The 17,872-nt window shown below is 38.7% G+C and overlaps 1 protein-coding gene across 11 annotated transcripts in view; it reads left to right on the forward strand.

Annotated features, from left to right (window-relative positions):
• Positions 1-17,872, forward strand: part of plekhg4 (pleckstrin homology domain containing, family G (with RhoGef domain) member 4) — a 92,307-nt gene that overhangs the window by 65,161 nt on the left and 9,274 nt on the right. For all 11 annotated transcript variants that reach the window (XM_083550212.1, XM_083550213.1, XM_083550211.1 and 8 more), the window contains 3 exons: positions 2,819-2,957; positions 4,215-4,337; positions 4,608-4,799. In XM_083550212.1, the coding sequence (XP_083406338.1) occupies positions 2,819-2,957; positions 4,215-4,337; positions 4,608-4,799 (454 nt within the window). The remainder of the gene's footprint in view (positions 1-2,818; positions 2,958-4,214; positions 4,338-4,607; positions 4,800-17,872) is intronic.

Genomic DNA, 17,872 nt, shown 5'->3' on the forward strand with positions numbered 1-17,872 from the left:
TGTTTTTTATTTGAAAATGCATATTTTTCCTCGCCCTCGTTGCCTTTCAAAGTGGCGGAAAATAAATTAGTGGCAGGCGGAAACAATGTAGGACGAAGGATCTTATGTTTTGTTCATGCTCAGTTCAGGGACGTAAGCATTTTCAGACGTTTCATTGTGGATGAGCAACTTTAGGAAAACGATTGAAAACAGAAGTGTTTTAGACGTCAAGGCCGTTTTTAAATGTACCTGGATTAATGTGCAGGTAGCCGTGATTAAAAAGCAACATGTTGGAAAATGATATGGCTATGAGCAGCGAGGTTTTCTTTTACCTGTCACATATTGCTTGTTAAGAAGCTGTGGTCAGAGCGCAGGGTCAGCCATAATACAGCACCCCTGGAGCACAGAGGGTTAAGGGCCTTGCTCAAGGGCCCAAAAAGTAGGGACTTCAACACCTGACCTTCTGATTAGCAAAAGCGTTAACTCGAAGACTTAACCAATGAGCTACCTCTTTCCACCTGTTTGCTACTGAGCACCTATGAATAGAAAAATAAATATTCCAGAGATAAATTCTGCTTGATCCTGACTCCCAAACTTGTGAGTTGGCAATGCCAGTGAGCCTGATTTGGTGCTTATTAAAGGCTTGTGGGCATCATTGGCAGAATTTCTGTAGTGACTGGCTATTAGCAAGCGATTTATTTTTGAGGTGATCTCGGGGGTCTGTGTGTGTGTGTGTGTGTGTGTGTGTGTGTGTGTGTGTGTGTGTGTGTGTGTGTGTGTGTGTGTGTGTGTGGTTTCGGTCAAAGGTCACGTGTGAGAATTGGAGGATTTTAGGGTCATTGCATTAGAGATGTGTCAGGAGCTATAACTCTTGTCATTTTACGGACTTTGTTTTGTTTCCTTTTGTCTCTTTTGCCTTTGCTGTTCGTTTCTATTGTGCCTTCCAGGCTCATGGTCAAATTGTTTTCTGTGCTAGTGAAAAGAAGGCTGAGAAGAGTGTGTGTGTGTGTGTGTGTGTGTATGTGTGTGTGTGTATGTGTGTGTGGTTGTGTGTTGCAGCCTTTAGAACTGATGTGGTATTGAAGTCAACACTTCATAATGGATCCTGGATGTGAACTTTGACTGTGTTGAAGGAAATGTTTGAACAGGGTTTGTAAGAACTGTGGAGTCGAGGTCCAGGTATAAATAACACCCTGTTTTGGAGAAAGAACTTTTTTTTCACCCTCTCATTTTCGTTTTCTTTTTAGAATTCTTGATTGGGTTTTTCCACTTCTTTTCTGCAATATTATTTAGTCCTGTTTTTGGAAAGAAGCTGAATATGTTTAAATTGTGTATTTGCGCACGTGTGTGTGCGTGTGCGCATGTGCATTATTTCTTTATCAGTCTAATCAGGCAACCATGAAGATCCTCTCTTTCATTTCTGTCTGGGTTTTTTTTTTCCTCTGGAATGTCTTTGATACCTAATGCCTGTTTAGAAAATAATTGCATGTTGCTCGGTGTGTGAGATGTGGGAGTTTTTATGCGCACTGCAAATAATTGATCAGTAACATGATGATTGAAATGGAATAAATTTTATCTCCCATCACAACATCTAAAGCAAGCACTAATCAGGATCAGAGAAGTTAGATCATTTAATCTCAATCACCAGCACAGTGGCATTGTCTTATGTTCAGGAGAGTTGGGACATAAACAGGTTCTGACTAAATGTTTACGAGGGACTTCAGGAGAGTCTGGTACATATTTTGTGGATGATTCAGAATTAAAATGAAGCATTTATTCATTTCACCCCGTCATGATAAGTGGGGCGAAAAAAGTCAGTGATTTGTTCATTGCTGCACTCGTTTGGTCTTTTTTGTCTCAGAGTGTATGCATGCCTATTTACTGTCAAATAAAGAAATTACTGAGATGCGAGTATATTTGGAGGATACATTTTTTAATTTAAATACAGTTGATCAATTATCAATTATGCTTCCTGAGAAGCAATACAACCAACACACAGATTTTAATCAGTTTATAATATCCGTGACACTTGTGTATTTGAACAAAATCAGTCTGAATTGTGCCTGTATAAACCAACACCAGAGTCTGAAAGAGAGCTCTTCACTTTCAGTACATATGAGCCTTGGGTGCCTCTCTAACATTTCCCATTGAATGACTGGGTGTGTCACAGGGTTTGTGTTTTAGTTGTGGCTTTGATGATTGACTGTAGATCGAATAGATATGACACTGTTGAACTGTTTGTGTATATAACTCAATTTCAGAAAAATGGAAAAGAAAGATTCGGAAAACATTGTGAGGATGTTGATTTAGAACACAATCCGCCATTGTGTAGCTGCAGCACATATGAAATCATCCATTAGTCATCAACTGTGCCATAACAATGTGCTCAGTCACTGCGTTACAGCTCTGGACGAAGGCTTCTATGCTCAGAGAAGCCAAGGACACACACACACACACACACACACACACACACACACACACACACACACACATGCACACAGTGGGCATTCTGACGTTTACTCTGGCTGATGAATTTGGCACCGTTGGCTCTTAGATGGTCTTATCAGAGGCTCTGGACAATGATTGTGTGAGCTCCTTGTCAGTCAGAAAACATTGTCCAATCCGTAGCATGTCCTCAAACCTACAACCAATAAGCAACTTAGCCAGAACAAACTTAGAAAACCGAGTCATGAGAGCCAGACTCGATTCATGGCACTTCCTGCTGGATACCATGGCAAATTTTAACATTAAGGCTTTATAGGATAAAAATGAACAAACATCATGGTTCTTTCTAACATATGCCATACTGTGTTTGTGTGTGTGTTTTGCTACAAAACAGAGATGCCATTGAGAGTGTGGGAAGTCTGTACAATCAGGTGGACGAGCTGGTCCATAAGCTTGTAATGCTCTCCAACAAGTGCACTCAGGAGCTGGAGTTTATTATGGAGTTCAAGAGCCTGGAGGAGGGATTCAGGGAGGTGAGAGCCAGTCTTTATGCCTCAGATTCATTATCATCTTCAAACCTTCCTAAAGCTTTCTGAATAAACTGATGAATATTTAATTTTCCTAATGACCAGTAAACTACTGAAATGGCTGATTTCTACATCTTCAACCTAAATAAAAGTCAGAATTTTCAAATATACACAAATGAACAATTTGTAAAATGCCCTTCCACCATCATGAATAGTAAGATCTTTAGTATGGTACTAGTAAACTAGATTGCTTTAGTCACAAGTGCTATTTTAATATATATATATATATATATATATATATATATAATATTTTACAAATTTACAATTTGCATTGATTATTTTAACAATACCAAAACTCCATCAGTGATGTTCATTATTAGTTTTAGCAGTTTTAAACTATCTAGCAGCCTTAACATGCATGTTCTGTGGCTAAAAGAATAGGTTCCCCCTTTTAAATCTGGTTGCTCTCAAGGTTTCTTCCTCATAACATCTAAGGGAGTTTTTCCTTGCCACAGTCACCATGGCTGCTCATCAGGGATAAATACACATTGTTCACCTTAACTGTTAATTTCTGTAAAGCTGCTTTGAGACAATGTCTTTTGTGAAAATCGCTATAGAAATAAACTTGACTTGACTTAAAAGAATACATTTGTGATATCACAAGCTTAACATCAGCATGCAGTGTATGATGTTGGGTTTGAGGTAAGTCAGGAGTAAAACATAACAGGATGTGCAGTAGTTGGAAATATAATCAATAACAGAGTGGACTGCTGTGACCCTTGTCTTACAGCACTCTAAATAAAACAGTTAAATCAACAATTAAACATTCTGTGTCACAAAAATGTAACATTAATTATAGGTTTTATTGTTAACTAAAGAAAGACACATTTTATCCATCTGTTATTATTTCCAATGTACAGAAGTTCCTGCTATCACTTACCAGCCTCACTTTTTTTTCTTTAAAAGCTTTAACTTTATTGCAGCAGAATATTTCAAAGAGGGAGGAAGAATGTCAAAATGTGATGAATATCTCAAACAGATTTATAATCTGTGTAGTGCTGAGCCGGTGTGTGATTTTGATGGTGTTATCTTACTTGTGTTTCATTTTCTCATCTGAGTCAGCTTTCCTAGGAAAGATAAGACTTGATTGATGAATGCATACTGGGCTGGTGTTTAACCTGCTGTTTAATTGTGCTGAAGCTCTGAATTTAGCTTGATCTGTGTATGTGGGTGTGTGCGTGCTTGCGTGTGTTCTCTTCTTAGGTGAGTCAGTGGATAGATAAGGTTGGAGAAAGTAGGCTGCAGATACTGGGCGAGCTGGAGGATTCTTTGGAGCAGCTACGCAGCAAGCAGGCGCTTTTCAGAGAATTCTACTCAGCGGCTTATGTACGTTTTCACTGTTAAACTGCAAGATTTTTATACATCAATAATTAAACACTGTGGCCACTAAAATGTTCATCCTTGTAATTGTGCACACTTGAATATAGTTTAGTTTAATTATAATAGTTTCAAATCATGTAAAAATAAATAAATGGTATGATTTAAGATTGGGTGTAATAGATTATGACTGATAAAATACAGGAATCAGGATATTCACATACGAAGTTGTCATTTTAATTTGCATTCATTACTCATTACTTTGTGTGTTTTTTGCAGGAGCACTGTAAGAGTGGAGAAGCACTTCTGGAGCGGTTAGAGCGATGGGAGGATATCTCTTCAGCAGAGCTGCATGTGTACGAGGTTAAAGTGCGTTCCTTCTGGGTTCACTTGCACAATTTCTCTCAGAGAGTAGAAGACACTAAGGAGAAAATCGACAAGACTGTGCGCCTTTACGAGTTCTTTGACAAGGTGAGAATTTATGGGATTTTAAGTTTTTTGCACCTTGCCACATGCGTGTGTATACATTTTTTATTTATATATATATATATATATATATATATATATATATATATATATATATATATATATATATATATATATATATATATATATATGGGCTGTTATAATTAAAAGAATTACACATGTTTATTTCAACGGCACACATTTTATTAATACAGGATTAATGCAGCATTCCTGTGACCATTTTTTCTATTTTATTTTAATCAATAACTATAAAAGGTGCGAAATAAAAACCTTTAACGCAACACACATTTATTCATGACATCTTTTCTTTACGCACATATAAAGAAATTAATAAACTTCACAAGAATTTTTTTGTCATCACTGAACATTTGTTTTACCGATCTGCCAAGTGTCAAATCATGCACCAAAATCTGCATGATGCACACATCCGGCTATTAAAACCAACCGTGTGGAAACTCCGTTTGGTGTCCAGATGATTTATGTCATTTTTGAATAATTACGTAAATGATAATGATTCCTTTAAAACATTTACAAGAATATTTTATCTTCATGTTGAATATGGGTAAACTAATATTGTTTGATAATGATTATAGTATTATAAACATGGAAAGTAATAATTTAGGGTGCATTTAGAACAGTTTAAAGTGTGCGATTAAATATTTTAATCAATTGACCTAATTTGTATATATATATATATATACAGTACAGACCAAAAGTTTGGACACACCTTCTCATTCAAAGAGTTTTCTTTATTTTCATGACTATGAAAATTGTAGAGTCACACTGAAGGCATCAAAACTATGTGGAATTATATACATAACAAAATAGTGTGAAACAACTATAAATATGTCATATTGTAGGTTCTTCAAAGTAGCCACCTTTTGCTTAGATTACTGCTTTGCACACTCTTGGCATTCTCTTGATGCCTACTTCGAAGAACCTACAAAATGACATATTTTCAGTTCACTTTTTTGTTATGTATATAATTCCACATAGTTTTAAAAAAATTCTTGTGAAGTTTATTAATTTCTTTATATGTGCGTAAAGAAAAGATGTCATGAATAAATGTGTGTTGCGTTAAAGGTTTTTATTTCGCACCTTTTATAGTTATTGATTAAAATAAAATAGAAAAATGCCTTCAGTGTGACTGCAATACACTGTATTATAACATATATACAGTACAGACCAAAGGTTTGGACACACAAGGTGTGTCCAAACCTTTGGTCTGTACTGTATATGTATATATATATACAGTACAGACCAAAAGTTTATATATATATATATATTATATATACAGTACAGACCAAAAGTTTGGTGTTTGTGTGAGTGTGAGTGTGAGTGTGTGAGAAATATAAGACACCTGTTGACTAGCAAATTCAGAATTTGTGTGAGCATTGTATCTAAATGCACTATTTGGAACTTCTCAGAAAGCTTTAAGAGCATTTGTACTATTTTGCTCAATTTGCACAAGAAGTAGTTGCAAATGATGGTCTGCAACCACATACAGGTTGAGGGTTTCACCATATATGAAAGTAATTTGTTCTAAATCACACTCTTGATGTCACCCAAATGAGGATGGGTTCCCCTTTTGAGTCTGGTTCCTCTCAAGGTTTCTTCCTCATTACATCTAAGGGAGTTTTTCCTTGCCACAGTCACCATGGCTGCTCATCAGGGATAAATACACACCATTCACTTTAACTGTTAATTTCTGTAAAGCTGCTTTGAGAGAATGTCTGTTGTGAAAAGCGCTATAGATATGAACTTGACTTGACTATAGACGGCGAAACCGCTTATTATGAACAGTTTTAAGTTTTTAGGTTAGAGTGATGTTGTCTGCAAAGGAGATGAATTGCCTTCTAAGATTTATTGACCAGCAAAAGCATTCAAATGCAACTCATAATAATTCCAAATTACAAGTTTGATGCACTAGACAAAGGCCTACCCAAACCAGTGATCACTGTTGAGTGAAAGCTCATTTATCTTCATTACTAGATACATTTATCTAAATTATTTGTCTACATATCATACTATTTTATATACAAAACAAATGACCTTCTGCTGTAGAAGTGTAACATTCGAAAAAGGAATTAATCTGTGTAAAAAAAAAAAAAAAAAAAGAAAAGAAATGAGTATGACACTTTCTCCTATATGAGCCTGTATATGAATTTGAAAACTGTGAAAATGTAGTAACATGTTTGGAATTAGCTGGAGGGAAGTACAAACATCCACATGTTTAAAGTGAAAGCCCTTTAATAGAATCAACCTCTAAAGCTGTAAAAGGTCAAAATCTGAGCACAGGCAGACTAAACTGCAATATAACACTTTATTCAAGGATTCTGATCGTCTTAGTGAGTTTTGTGTTAAAATGACAGACATTGAGTTATTTTAGTGCAGGGTTCAAGCTTCATTTAAAAATATGTGCTACCAAAATACCCTCTGTCTTCAAAGTGTTGTGTTTTTCTGGAGAGTTCTTAATAGCCTTTCCCCATTAGAAACAATGGTGGTGTTTGAGGCTTAAGGGGTAGGGATTTCTCTCTCACTCACTCACACACACACAAACACACACACACACACACCCACACACACACACACACACACACACTCTCTCGAGTGATGTATCGGAAAGAGAAGCCGTGTGAGCTCTGTCTGTCTTTCAGCCATATAGAATACAGTAACAATGCATTCTCTTGAACTAGAAAGCTGTTCTCTATAAAGTGATTGTCTGAATTTCAACAAAAACTCAATCTGATTGTAAATTTGCTGAGAGATTCCATAAATATGTGATGATTTAGTAGTTATGAAGGAAATGTGATAATTAAAGAGGCAGTGAGACTGTAAGATTAGATGCTGAAATCCTTGCAATGCTCATGGTGTCTGTGAAAGGAGGCACGCACACTCTCGCAGAAGTCCACAGCTGTAGCGATGCCAACATGCACATAGAAGGCATTTACTATTTTTTATGCTTCTCTGCTTGACCTTCAAAAATCTCTTGGGTTACTGTATACTTTCGAATATTCTTTGTGTTTTGTTTAGGTTTCCTCTTGGTTGTCCGGTTTCCACCCACTTTTTAAAAACTTGCCACTAAGTGAATTAGCTTTGCTAGAATGCACTAAAATATGAATGATTGTGTGCATGAGTGTGTACATGATGTCCTGAGATGCATCCATGATGTATTACCATTCATTCATGGTGATAAGTGAATTTCTTTAATTCTGGCAGGAGCAGTCGCAGTTTCTAATTACTAGTGATGCTGCTTTTGTGTTGCCTTTGAAGTGGTCATTTGCTAAACTTGGATGCCTCCAGCTTTTACTTGGTGACTTTACCAGTTATGGTCAGGAATTAAAGGACCCAACATTAGACTTGATGCTAGCATAACTCGCCCTGCCCCCAAAACCTCTTGTGTCTGACTTATTGTGATGCCATTTCTTGTTGTATGGTGAGATTATCCAGCCCTATCCTGCTATCTGGTCAAATATTGACCCACTTGATCCAGTTGCTCACCACTGTTTAATCTTTACATGATATTCAACGATGTGATACAAAAGTAAGCAGTTTTAAACTGTAAGTCTCACTGGATTGAACCTGCTCTATTTTAACGTGGATGTATATTTAGTGCTGCAGGCTTTTACAGGTCTTTTTTGGCCACCAAAAAATAATAATTCCAAGAGCTTACAAACTTGATTCTATTTCGATTTATCAGTATCCACCTCCCTTTCACTGTTAGGCAACTTATTTAAGTGTCTAATAAAAATTCACATAGGACTGTAGTGAATAAACATTGTGGATGTGTTCCAGCATTGGCATGTGTGACCATCTAGTTATATGTGACACTGTGTCTCAGTATAGTGTGTGTGGAGTCACTAAGTCCAGGAACCCGGGTCTTAATTTGTCTCTGATGACATGTGGGCCCATCCCAGTGGCTGTTTGCGTTGACTTCCTAGCAACCAGGCCAGACTGCACAGATGAAACGGTGATGTGGATCATCGTCACTATAAACGATGAGGAGGTGACAGCTGAGCCCCTCTATTTTAACCCTTTTGGTCATGCACAGTGCCACGGTTTGATTTCAGGATAGTGAATCTTTTGCGTTACTAACTTTTCTCGACAGTAAATCGATTTCAGTATAGTTATTTCAATTGTAAGATTTATAATGACACATGCAGTAGACCGAAAAAATATATCATGAAGCATGTATAGCTCGAATCGCAAAATGCCACGAATTAGTGTGAGAAATAAAAAGAGACATGGCTTCTGCATACCAAGATCTCTAGAGAGTGAATAAAAGCAGTCATGTACTATATATTAGCTCGGTCTGGCCTTAGTTGGCCTTGCAGAAACCCGGTGATGCATATTAGGTGACAAACACAGTACTGACATGCCTCTGTAGACTGTGGAAATCAAAGGGAAAACTGGCAACTGAGGGGAAGCTATACAAAAAGCCCCCTTTGTGCTTTTCAAATTTAGGTAAGGATTGTGGTGTAACATAGCTGGAGGCAGCAGAGTAGTGGGTAGTGTGGCGTGTGTGTGTGTGTGTGTTAGAGGGGGGGATGGTCCAGATGGTAGGTGCACGGGTACAGATTGAGGAGTATCACCACCATAATTTGGCTGTTTAAGAACAAAGAAAGAGTGACAGGTGGGCCAGGCTTAAATATGACAAAGAGAGAGATCAAATTAACTAAGAATACAAAGGACGTGAAAGGAATCTAAACACATAAAGTATCTATTTCTGAATAAAATTAATCATTGATATTCACAATGGACCCCATTTAACAAACTGGATTGCAATGTGTTTTTTTTTTTATATATATATTTCAAGAGCATTTATACAAGAATAGTGTGCAGGTTTACAAGGAAAAAATCTGTCAGTTCATATTAATCGTCTGCAAAAAATCAGTCCAAAACAAATGCAGAAATCAAGAGAAATAAGGCCAGCCGTTAAAGTCAGGCCAAATTAACAGACAGCAGTGGCTGAGCTGGGCTACTGGAAGATTTAGTGCTCTTCACCCCCAGGGGGCGCTCTTATATAGAGTCTAAAACACATTGATAAACTGGAAATTGCTGCATTTAGTGCTTATTTACTAATCCCATAAATAATGAATGGTTAGCATTTGAGACATTCCATGAATCCTTTGTGTGTTTGCTTGCTGTTTATTAGTAAATGGCTTTTCAAAGAGTGGACATGCTGCTTTGTTCTGGCAAAATCAGTGAGAGGATTTTTTCAATCTTACAATTTGCTTATTTACTCAATAAATGTTTACAGTATAAGCGAGGTTATGGTGCCGTGATAAAAGTGATACAAGCGGTGCATTTATGCTTGTGCCATATGGTGTTTGTTGATAGGTTTGAGTGCTGATAACAATACAAGTGGCATACACGTATGTGTGTATTTGTGTATGGAGCAGTCTGTGAGCGGTGGCGTATCGACCAGGTTATTGATACGGAGCGTCTCTGAGGAGTACACACTCACTCCACCAGCCTTCTGTTTTATGCTCTCTGGCCCGCTTCCTCCTCTCCTCCCCACGATCACACTGCATTAGCATCTCAAAGCCTGAGCAGGCTCCCTACTGACAAATCAACATTTGCAAAAGCAGGCTAAAAGTGTGGCCAAGCATGCCATTCACACTGTCTATTCAACACGCATTTATTCGTGACATTCTCAGATGCACACAGTCACATCCAGTTCACTCCCTATTCAGTGGTTCCTAGTAAGCTGCCGACCCCCCACCTTACCCCAGTACACACTTTACAAGCTTTATTACTTATTACTTATCGCTCACTCGTAGCGTATTATACTGCATATCCAGGTTTGAACAAAAAAGACCTGCGCAATAACAATCTTACTTAAACGACAGGTTTTCCCTCTAATCATTCAGTGTGTGCTTTTTGTCTGGCATTACAAATTTTTCATGATGAAAAGCAGCATTAAGGCAGGGCAGAGAAGATGAGTAACTCGGGCAGTAGTGATGAAGAACTGGCTTACTTCCTTCCTTTGTTTAGAAAATCCTTTGTTGTTGCTGTCTGCATGGACACACACACACACACACACACACACACACACACACACACACACATGTATATACATACATATATCCAGTGTCCAAAAACCATACGTTTACTTGAAGATTCTAGTTATTGTGGGTTTAAAGGAAGTCAGTAAAAAGCTACAGATGTCCTGTGGTTCTTGTTCTGATGTAGCACTGCTGTTTACCTGAGGGGAGTTTCTGATAGTATTCTAGGTGTGTCTTTTTATAGCTCATTGATTGCAGCTCATGTAGCTCCTGCACTGGGAGTTGATGATTAGCAGACAGCTTTTCTGCAGTCAGCACACACCAGGATGAGTTGAACAATACAGTTATGGACCTGCAAAGCTGTTTTTTAGAGCAGATTTTTGTTCATTTATTTTGCTTAGCTGCTTTCCACACCACAGTTCACTGGGTTTAGGTGGCACCTTCATGATAAGTTTTATGCTACCTTCTACAGCTCGCTCTCTCTGTCCACTATCCTTCCCTACCCATCTCTCTCTCTCTCTCTCTCTCTCTCTCTCTCTCTCTCTCTCTCTCTCTCTCTCTCTCTCTCTCTCTCTCTCTCTCTCTCTCTCTCTCTCTCTCTCTCTCTCTCTCTCTCTCTCTCTCTCTCTCTGTTGCTGAGGAAGGCCCATCTGGTATTTAGACTAGTATTTGCCTGTGAATAGCGTGGAGGTGGGGAGAGGAGGGGAGTGGGCGCCAGTGGCCCGGTCTCTCAGCAAGTCTGTCACTCAGAGAGCAAGAGAGAGAGAAAGAAGAACGGAGGAAGAAAAGGATGACTGCCGCTGCTCCCTGCTCTATACAAAGAACTAGCAGCATTTTACCTTTGCAGGAGAATGGATATGCACATGCAGAGGTAGGAATTGTGGTGCAGGAAAAGTGTAAATAAGTAATACTTAAAGTGGTATGTAAAAGTAAACAAAAGTTTAGAAGTGTGTCGTGGTCATGAGCAACTGGTTTTAGTTAGTTCTTCTCACACATGGCAAGTGCACAGTGATTGTATGTTTGTCTGAGACCAGACTTTGTCACACCACTCAGCAGTGAATTGAAATCTTGGCAAAACAGATCTGAATGGATCTCAGTGGGTTTCAGTGGATAGTTGACTAACTCTCTCTTTCCGCTAATCCTATCTCCCTCTCTCTCCCTCTCTCCCTCGCTCTCTTTTCTTGCTCTGTGAGTAATGCCGGTTGCTGAAAGACTTTTGTTAAACAGTAAGATTTGTGTCAATATAAAGTGCAGGACTATTTCAAAGGTGTGTGTGTGTTTGTGGTTTTTTTTCTATGAGAAAGACATCACAGTATTTTTCCTGTCATTGCTGCTCGTTTTGGGAGTTGTATTTAACACCAGTATGTTACATAGCTTAGGGGATTAAAAAAAAGAAAAAAAGGACATATCCGGTTGCTTTATGTTCTATTATCAAATGGTAACTCCTCACAGTGTTGCTCAGATCATTATCCAGCATGTGGTTTACATTACACCAGTTACATGTTGAGAAAGTGTGAGTCAAAAGAGAGGATAATGTGAGATTTGGTGTTTTGTTTAAACAAGGAGCCATAGTCTCTGACATCATTTTTATTATGTTTCTCTTCAAGGACACTCATTTGTTGTCTTTGAAACCTGAAGACCTTTACAGATACTTGGTGTGAAAGCAGTGTACACCTGCAAGGGATTTACTATCTATATATTTAATTATATAAAACAATTATAGCTAAAAAAAAAACTATAAACTAAAAATTGTACTTTCAGAGATTTCAGAATTTGTTGGCTGTGTAGGTCATAGTAAATATAAAAGTGATTCAGTATTTTTTTTTTTTTCCCTCAGGAAAGCCAAAATTACAAAAAAAATTAGTTTCCATACTGTTTGCTATTTGGATGTTGGATAAAACTGCTGATGTGGATAGAAACTATTTCTTTACATTTATTGAATGCAAAGAAGATATAGGATACAACCAGCAGTGTGCTGAGGATAACCAGCGAGTCACATGTTTTTGGTGTTCAGGCTCTTTAGGGTTTCTAGGTAGTAAAAAAACGTGGGCCAATTATAAATAATTAATAAAAAATTTGTTCATCAGTCAGTTAATCATTGTTTCTTCCAGTATGTAATGTGTAAAAGGCAGCGATCCTAAGCTTGTGCTTGCTTGCTGCTGCTTAAGGCTGATCTTTTTTGGTTACCTCAAACCTCCTGTAGTGTTCATGCCCTCTAGTCTTGTTGCTTGACTGGACCTGAGGCATTTTAACCCCCTTCAATGCCGGCGTCTGATTGCGGAGACCCCCACAGAACAAAGTCACTGCATCAAACAGCCACCCAGCACTGCTCTGACACCCCCGTGTACCTTTACTCCACCTCTCAAACAGCACCAGCAGGAGATTGGCCTCTAGAGCACCAAAACAAGCACATGCACTTTTAATTAGGCCTGCCCGTCTATTGTACTTACTGACTGTGGTGTTGCAAAGTTTGTGTGTGTGAATGAGGTAACAGGGCCTGAAGGTGGACACCTGTGGGTACAAAACCCAGACCCCCATGCCCATTAAATGACACGTACAAGAGGAGGATAAACAAATGCACGAGTAAGGGGATCCAGAGCCCTCAGCCGTGTCACTCTGGGAGGGCGGGTGAGTGAGAAAAGGTTGGCAGGTTTTGTTGCATGGCTTGTTAATGACATGTTGACTGATCACTGGAGCGTTCTTGCTTCAACTCTCGCTAATGAGCCAGCATGTGCAGGATTTATTACCCTCTGAAAGTTTAAAAACCTGTCTGCACTGATAGGAAATGGAGGTGGGACTTTTGAGAATGATATTTTTTTTACGCATCTTCTGACATTTTTGTATGATTAAAGCATCCTAGAGCAGAAACGATAGACAAGGAAATCGCTGCGTCAGATCTGATTAAGCCGTCTTATCCATCACATTCATAATTATTTATTTCCCTAAGGAGAAGCGTGTGTGCACACGCACACTTAATATAACATATTCCTATGCGTCTTTGTTTGTGTGAGTGAGAGAACGAGTTTCTGGTGTCTCTAATGTACCCTTATTGGCCTGCTTTTCAGATGGTACTTTCCCAGCCCCCTCCTGGTTCTAACCCAATCAAATTATACTTACACACACACCCATCTGACCCACTGCCTGAGGCTCACACAGGCTACCCTGGCAAATAACACACTTTCAAAAATGCCCTACACACACTTATTGTACAGTATGTTTACACAAACACATGCACCTTGTGATCTGTAAGACTACATGGTTTTTGTTAAGTATGATGTAATTGTCACTAATTTACTTTGTTTAAATTGTTCATGGGGTCTTTTCTAACTTCCATATGTGAAGCCATAAACAGTGAAAGGATGGTTGTGTGTATTAACTATAACCACCTGTAAAACATCTGAGCCTGAAATGTGTTTTAAGGTATACTGGCATAACTGCATATGGAATATGTGGAATTGTAATACTTTTGCACTGAGTTAAAGCATAAATCCTCTGTTAATCTTAACTCATTTCCTGTTTGTCGCTACTGTGTTAGATGGTGACAAAGGTCAAAGGGCAACTTGGGTCCAGCTCACTCATGACTGTTGAGATCACACCCTGCTGTCAACATCTTAATTTTATTAGGCACAGACTTTTTGTACCTCATTATATCAGTTGTTTAGCCTCTGTTCCTGATTTGAGATGATCACAGGAAAGAAAAACAATGCAAATGTTTTTAAATGCTGTTTGTTCCTGTCTTCCGCGCACAAAAATCTGGACAGGCTCTTATGGCCAACGAAATGTTTTAAATACATGGGGTTATACATACATCCGAAATCTTCAGCCGAACGTGCAGTGTGCGGGGCAGTGGAGTATGACGGTGCCTAGAGGTCATTTAGGGTTCACCATTTCTGTTTTTTGTTACTTAGACAGCTGTGGTTTCTGCTGGACTTCCCAATTCATACGTCTCTATATAAACAAGTTGATTGTATTTACACACACTGAAACAGACACAACTCTGAAACAGGCTAAATGATTTAGAGATGGTTGTGTGTAAGTGTGTGGTAGTGCTGAGCCTTTCTATTTACATTCCTCACCGACCAGCTTTGATAATCATCAAAACACAGAACACTGATCCACACCATCCTTATTCACCTCTAGTTGACAGATTGAGCATCAATCTGTGGAGGCATCTACCATCAGCTTAATGGCGATCAAATTCAGTGGAAGCTGTTTATCATACAGGTGCAGATCTATTGGCGCCATCAGTTCTGCATTAGTCTTATTAGCATCCCTTTATTCAGTGTGGTCACATAGCAGATGGTGCACTTTTACCACGTGAAGGAATGAATATTCCAAATGTATTTAAAATACGTGCCATTTACAAGCTTAAGCATCCAGGCTTTTGCATATCATTGTGTGTTTTCCTGTGATAGAGTTTTGATGTAAAATGTGCAGCACAAATACTTTGAAGTAATTGTTTTTAAATTCTTGCATGTGTAAATCTTTTGACTGTAAAATTTGCAAGAATTGTCATTTTCAGAGTGAAATGTAAACATCTCTATACATCTCTTTCTCTCGCCAGTTTCCATTTTCATGTAAACGAATGCATAGGCATGCTTTGTGTTTGAATTAGCAGTTATAGCTTATAACTGATTGCACCGCCCTCTGGTGGAGAATGAGGTCCTGACACGTTGGTCTTTTTCAAATTGTAGTGCTGAGGGCTGTGTCCAAACATTGTCTCATGTCAACCAGAGATTAGTGAGAGGTGGACTCAAGCCCAAGGCAGTTTATTTTAGAGATCTTTGTAGTCAGTCCAATACACTGTAGGTTGAAACTTTAAACAGGCCTTACATGGCGATATATATGACTTGCTGCTTCCTTTAAGCATCGTTAGACCTGCATGTATATTTACTCATTTGGCATAGTCACAAACTTTTAATCACCAGTCCACAGCCATAACCACCGAGCCAGCTCTACCATTAGTAGTAACTAAACCCTGCTAGTGGTTTACATTTTGATGGAGTCAGGCTGTGATTTTTTTTTTTTAAGGTGAAGAAATGGTACACAAAAAGAAAAAAAAAAGGTACACTGCATCAGATTGCAATATCTTCTGGAAAAATTCCAAATGCTGAGCACATAGTGTCCAGTTTAAAAGGCACACAAAGAACATTTTGAGGAAAAACACATTCTTGGCATATCTTGAACCTGAGATCAGAGATTGGCTGCAATCCCAAAATCTTTTCTCTGCTTTTCCTCTTTTTTTTCTCCCTTCTCTGATTAAATTTTTTTTTTTTTTAGGTAATAATAATGGGCATTTCTTTCAAGTGTTAAAATGTCCTCTCAACCTTCTTACGCTGCAGGAGTGTCATTTATGCATCCATACAAAAGCTTTGAGCTGTTCTCTTACTCTACCTTTCTCTGTCTCTCTCTCTGTGTGTCTGTCTATGTCCCTCTCTCACTGTCTCTCTCTCCTTTTGTGCGAGGTTGAATGGTGCTTCTTTTTGAGGTACCTCCTTCAAGCTTTCTAATTCAGCTCTCCCCAATCAAACACTCCCAACGCATTCACACACTATTCACACTTCAAAGGGCCGTAAACCCTCTCAACCATGATGTCATCTTCAGCCTGTCTGTGGCATTAAAGCATCAAAATGGCCCGATCAGAGCCAGTGAATCGCTGCATAGATATAAAGTGTTTAATTTGAGTTCCGTGTGTTGGATCAGGGAAGCAGCGAAAAACAGTTTTCCTCTAGGCTGTGACCTCTTTGTGCTTCTATTGAGCCTTTTGGTGGCTTTGTCAATGGGAGGAGTTGGTGGATTCTTTTTTTTTTTTTTCCCCTGTGTGTGTAAATGGAGTTTGCTACACTTCTCTCTGATGAACATTTACTGTTTAAAGGAAGAGTCCAAAATGAGAAAACACACTTCTTCAACTTAATTGTCTTGGACTGATTTTTAAAAAATGACTGATGTTCAGAGAGAGAGAGAGAGAGAGAGAGATTCATGTTTAGGTATTAAAAATGTCTATGTTTATGCCCACATCCTGGAGTGATAAATCATGGCCATTAAATTGTCTCACGTTCACATGGAACAGGTTTACACTCCGAACAAAAATACGTTCTTTTCTTTTATTGATTGAATTGATCGATTATCCTACCACTCCACCCACTGGCATTCTCTAACCCTAACCCACACACACATTGTATCAGCCTTTAGCAGTCAGTATTGTTAGTAAGAATTGACCTCTGGTCTGTCTGATGACTTTAGTATCTGGGTTCTAAGCACCTTCCAAACATTGGTATGTGTTTCTTCACCATAGTCTCAGACACACACGCACGCACGTACGCACACACAAAAGGTTTACCATGGACAGTGGACACACAGTCAAAAGGGTGCAAGATAAGATCGAGAAGAGGAAGCATCACTGAGTATAATATAGGAACATCCAAGGTTCTTCGTGTCAGCTCACATGGACTCACTTCGACTGAAAATGAAGGCTGTGGAGTAAAACAATTCAAAAGACGTTTAAAAAGGACCCAAGAAATCTTAAGTGAAATCACCTAGCAGCCATAGCAGCCCTGCACAGGAGAAAGAGGGGTTTTGTGAGTAGATGCATAGTGAGATTTAAAAAGGGTGAAAGATCTTTTCCCCCTCCTCCTCAAGGAATCTGTCAGTGCTTTGCCATGTCAGAGGGTCGAAGCCCTGAGCGAATGTTTGATCATTGTAAATTCTCCCTTAAATCTCAGCACAAGCAGTGTGTTGTAGCTGTTTAAAACTGTGCTGACAGTGAACGAGGGAGTAAGAGCCAGGTGCTAGGAATGTAATTAAATGGGAATGCTGTGTCTTAAATACAATGCTGTTTCACAGTGCAAAACCCATTACTTCTCCTACTGATGTGCTGAAACGGTACTGTCCCGACCTCCCAGTTCCTATACACGTACCTCTTGAGTTTACATGAAAATGGTGCGGAGAATCGTTTTTCATCTCAGTTTCTGTTTCACACACATTCACTCACATTCAACTTCAGCTAGACCTAGTTGTCATTCAGATAGTCTCTTCTGGGTTTGCAGATTT

This window comes from Silurus aristotelis (genome assembly GCF_946808225.1).
Source record: "Silurus aristotelis genome assembly, chromosome: 9".
NCBI classification, from domain to species: domain Eukaryota; kingdom Metazoa; phylum Chordata; class Actinopteri; order Siluriformes; family Siluridae; genus Silurus; species Silurus aristotelis.